This window comes from Grammomys surdaster, unplaced genomic scaffold (assembly GCF_004785775.1).
Source record: "Grammomys surdaster isolate TR1022 unplaced genomic scaffold, NIH_TR_1.0 343, whole genome shotgun sequence".
In the NCBI taxonomy this organism is placed as follows: domain Eukaryota; kingdom Metazoa; phylum Chordata; class Mammalia; order Rodentia; family Muridae; genus Grammomys; species Grammomys surdaster.
The window spans coordinates 2,759,848-2,763,423 of NW_021604762.1; the positions used below are offsets into that span (position 1 = coordinate 2,759,848).

The 3,576-nt window shown below is 47.7% G+C and overlaps 1 protein-coding gene across 2 annotated transcripts in view; it reads right to left on the reverse strand.

Annotated features, from left to right (window-relative positions):
• Capn13 (calpain 13) overlaps positions 1-3,576 on the reverse strand; it is a 74,605-nt gene that overhangs the window by 41,492 nt on the left and 29,537 nt on the right. For both annotated transcript variants that reach the window (XM_028778992.1, XM_028778993.1), the window contains exons 5-6: positions 914-1,088; positions 21-95 (exon numbers count right to left, since the gene is read on the reverse strand). In XM_028778992.1, coding sequence (XP_028634825.1) covers positions 21-95; positions 914-1,088 — 250 coding nt within the window. The remainder of the gene's footprint in view (positions 1-20; positions 96-913; positions 1,089-3,576) is intronic.

Below are 3,576 nucleotides of genomic sequence, written 5' to 3' on the forward strand. Positions count from 1 at the left end.
GGGCAGCAGGGCAGTGTTACCTGCTCAGCTCCAGTCACTGTGTATGCATGCTGGCTCACCAGTCCGTTCTCCATCACCTCAGCCTCTTCTGTCGGCTGCAGAAAGGAAGAACAGACAGAGTTCTTGGGAGACACACACACAAAAAAATACATTCAGACAGTAGCACGGCTGAATTAATGAGCTGCCACTCAGCAGGAAAGGTGTGTGTGTTTATGAATGTGTGTGTGTGTGTGTGTGTCTGTGTGTGAACCCTTCCTGTGAGTTACAAGTGGAGGTTATTGGGTGAGAAGTCTGAATGTTTCATGCCCAGGAGCTACCTACCCCACTGACTATGAACCTCACAGGGTTCTGAGGACATGTGCTGATTGCTCTGCTGTTTATTTGTTATGAGGGAGACATAACATAACCCATGACAGCAGGATCTCCCAACCCCAAAAACATCCCTCTGCAAGGAACGGTATGACTTGGCCAATGTTTAAGAGTACAGGAAGTATCATGTAGACAGGGAGCCAGCTGTTTTAGAATAGACTCACGTAATTTGGATGTTACATAGCCTATGAGGCCTGCTACTACTATGACTGGTGAGAATGGAGACTCTTTATAAATATAAAGAAAACACAATGGGACAACTAGTAGCTATGGTTGCTTTCTCTAACACCCGGCAATCCTTCTAGTCACCCTGGGTCACATGTTCCTCCTGGTCAGGAGGGAGCAATATGTGAAGAGTTGGTGGGTCAGCTGCGTTCAGATTGTGCACAGCACCCGTAGTTGTGTGACTCTGAGACTTCGCTTACTTCTCATTTTGTCGTCTATGATATGAGTTTGGAATCCCTGACTCAGAGAGAAGATATGGATGGACACTTCTAGGTGGAGAAAAACCTGTGGAGTATCAAGGAAACCCCCATCTACTCACCCCCTTTGGGGTGGCACAGGCCACCATTGAGCCTGCCTGGATTGCGGTCCTCACTGCCATCAGTAGATGAGACGGAGAGGAGTGCAGGTTGACGACAGTGACCACTCCTCCTGTGAGGTCCACCAGGGCATCAGGAAGGTAGCCATAGTGTAGCTGAGAATAAGAGCCGAGCAGCCTGTGGGAAAAGGGGGAGATCAGGTTATTCCTGGAACAAGAGCTTGCATATCAACCCTGTGCATGTTCCCTATTTGAGGGACTTCTCGATCTACAGGGGAACCATGGCCCTCTCAGGAGGAGGGAAGACCAGGGCTTAGCAAACATTGAATGATATTTTGATGAGACTCTGCTTTCTTGCTCCCTCCTTGGTCTGAAAACACAGTAAGCAGTGACGTGTGCATGACCACCTTAGGGACATACTCAAAGCTGAAAAAGACCTTATTCCCACCATCAAGGAACAGTTAACGAACCCAAGTTTAGCCTGGCCATGAGCAGCCTTTGTTCTCAGACTGGAAAAACTGACCCAGAGCTCTTACTTGTAATGTCTCTCTCTTCATGGAAATTAGGAGGGAGAAAGGCTTTAGTGAAGTTGTCGTAGGAAGAGATAAGTCTGGGCATACATACCTTTAGATCTCTAGATACTTCTCCCACCCCCACAGCCTTTGGCCTTCCTCCTCTGTGCCTGTACCTCAGAAACACCTAGGCTCATTGTCTCAGCCTTGCTTTCTTTCTGTTTTTACCTCAGACCTCACCATTTGAAACCTGATCATCATCCCCTAGCTGTGTGATGGCAGGACTTGCCTTAGCATCTCTGAGCCTGTTTCATGACCCCACCATACACTCTCCAGGTTCTATCCTTGGCTTCCCTCACAAGCTCTCAATACCTAGAAGGAAACAGCTTTTTCTCAGGTTCCCTCTGCTTATTTGAGGAGCAGTATATTTACATATGCCTCATGGATTTAAGCAGCATAAGCAAATATGGGCAGCACAGAGAAAGACCTCTGGCCATGGCCAGCATAACGAGGTACCATGGTCTGTGTGTCCCCCTCTTCCTGCTCCAGATCTGTTCTGTCCTCTACATCAGTGCTTGGCATCAGGACATAATCTCTTTAAAAGGGACTGTCAATGATCACATGATCACATGGTCGCATGCGTGTCGGTGACCTCCTAGGGTATCTATTTGCTACAAGAACAGATAAATAACCATGAGAGACTGAAGACAAACTGATCCCAGACTAGGTGTGCTGGACTCTGAGTTGAGGTCCATGCAGGTAAAGAGAATGCCAAGGGCATCTGTAGGAGGAAAAACCAAATTGGAGCAGTGTCCAGAGCCTGTAGATGGGTGGATCTGGAAGGGTGGGCAATAGGGTGGGGGGAAGTCTGTGGTCACTGGGGCAAAGGCACCGGAATGATCGCTAAGGCTGGGGCCAGAGTGTCAGACTCTCAGTGTGGTGAATTAAAGATTCTTAAACTACAGCCATGGCAAGACATGGAGGATAGAAGATGGGGGTTGTGAGCAGTCTCCTGAATATAGGAGCTGCCCTCTCCTCTGTCCCTACCAGATTCCTGTGTAACTCTCCCATTGGCAAGCAGATGCTGAGCCTGTCATGGGTGATGGTTATACCCATGACTTTACTTCTACTACTATAAAATCAGTGAGAGTCTGGGCCTGGGTCCATTCGAGCTGCGGTCATCACAGGTATTTGACCTTGGAGATGACCCTTCCCATTTTGTTCTTGGACTTTCCACTAGATACAGTGGGATGGACTGGGTCACAGTGGGGCCCTCAGATGCTCTTTTCTCATCCTCTTTCCACCTTGGCTACTAGCCACTCTCTTCCTGGAACTACATAGAGTGCCAGCAAAATCATGTGAGCAAATATGGGTCAGGCAACCACTTTGTCCCAGGCAAACATGCCAAGGGTGGCTTAGAAAAACTTATTAAGAAGACCTAAGGATCTACAGATACCCATGTGACATTTACACACATTTAAAATGAGTTCTGATCTTATCCCTCCCTCACCTCCCTGTGACCTCAGGCTCTGATTGGCTTGAAAGTCTTTATCTCCATAGAGTTTGCTCAGCCAATGGCATAGGGTCCCTTTGATCAGAGTTATGCCCACTTAGGTCTGAAGACTTGGCATTTAATGTCACATGTCTTTACTAAGGACAACAAAGTTTCCAAGGACCATTCCAGAGTCTGTTAGTACTTACTGCACTAGTCCATCCTGCCTGCGGTCCCTTCCAGCTCTAAGCAGAACACACGAAGTAGTTGCTCCACAGAAGCGCCTGGGGATTTGTCCCCTCTTCACTGATGTACTCCATCTTGTTGGCTCTGGGCTTTATCTGAGGTCTGTTACCCACATTATTTTACTGTTACCACAGAGATACCACATACAAGGGAAAGGCTCCTGTTCTACTCTGCCATAGTCAGCACCCCTCCTCATGCCTTTCAGAACTTTTTCTCAGTGTCTGTCATCCATGCCTGAGAAGTCTGTCACAGTAGCAGTAGGAAATTTTGACAAGGAGCTAGGCCTATTTTTCACAAATGCAAGCTTACGGATCCTGCTGAAACTTTGGCAACTATTCTTACAACCCTTTGCTGACAGGGAATAGGAAGGAGAGAGAGAGAGAGAGAGAGAGAGAGAGAGAGAGAGAGAGAGAGAG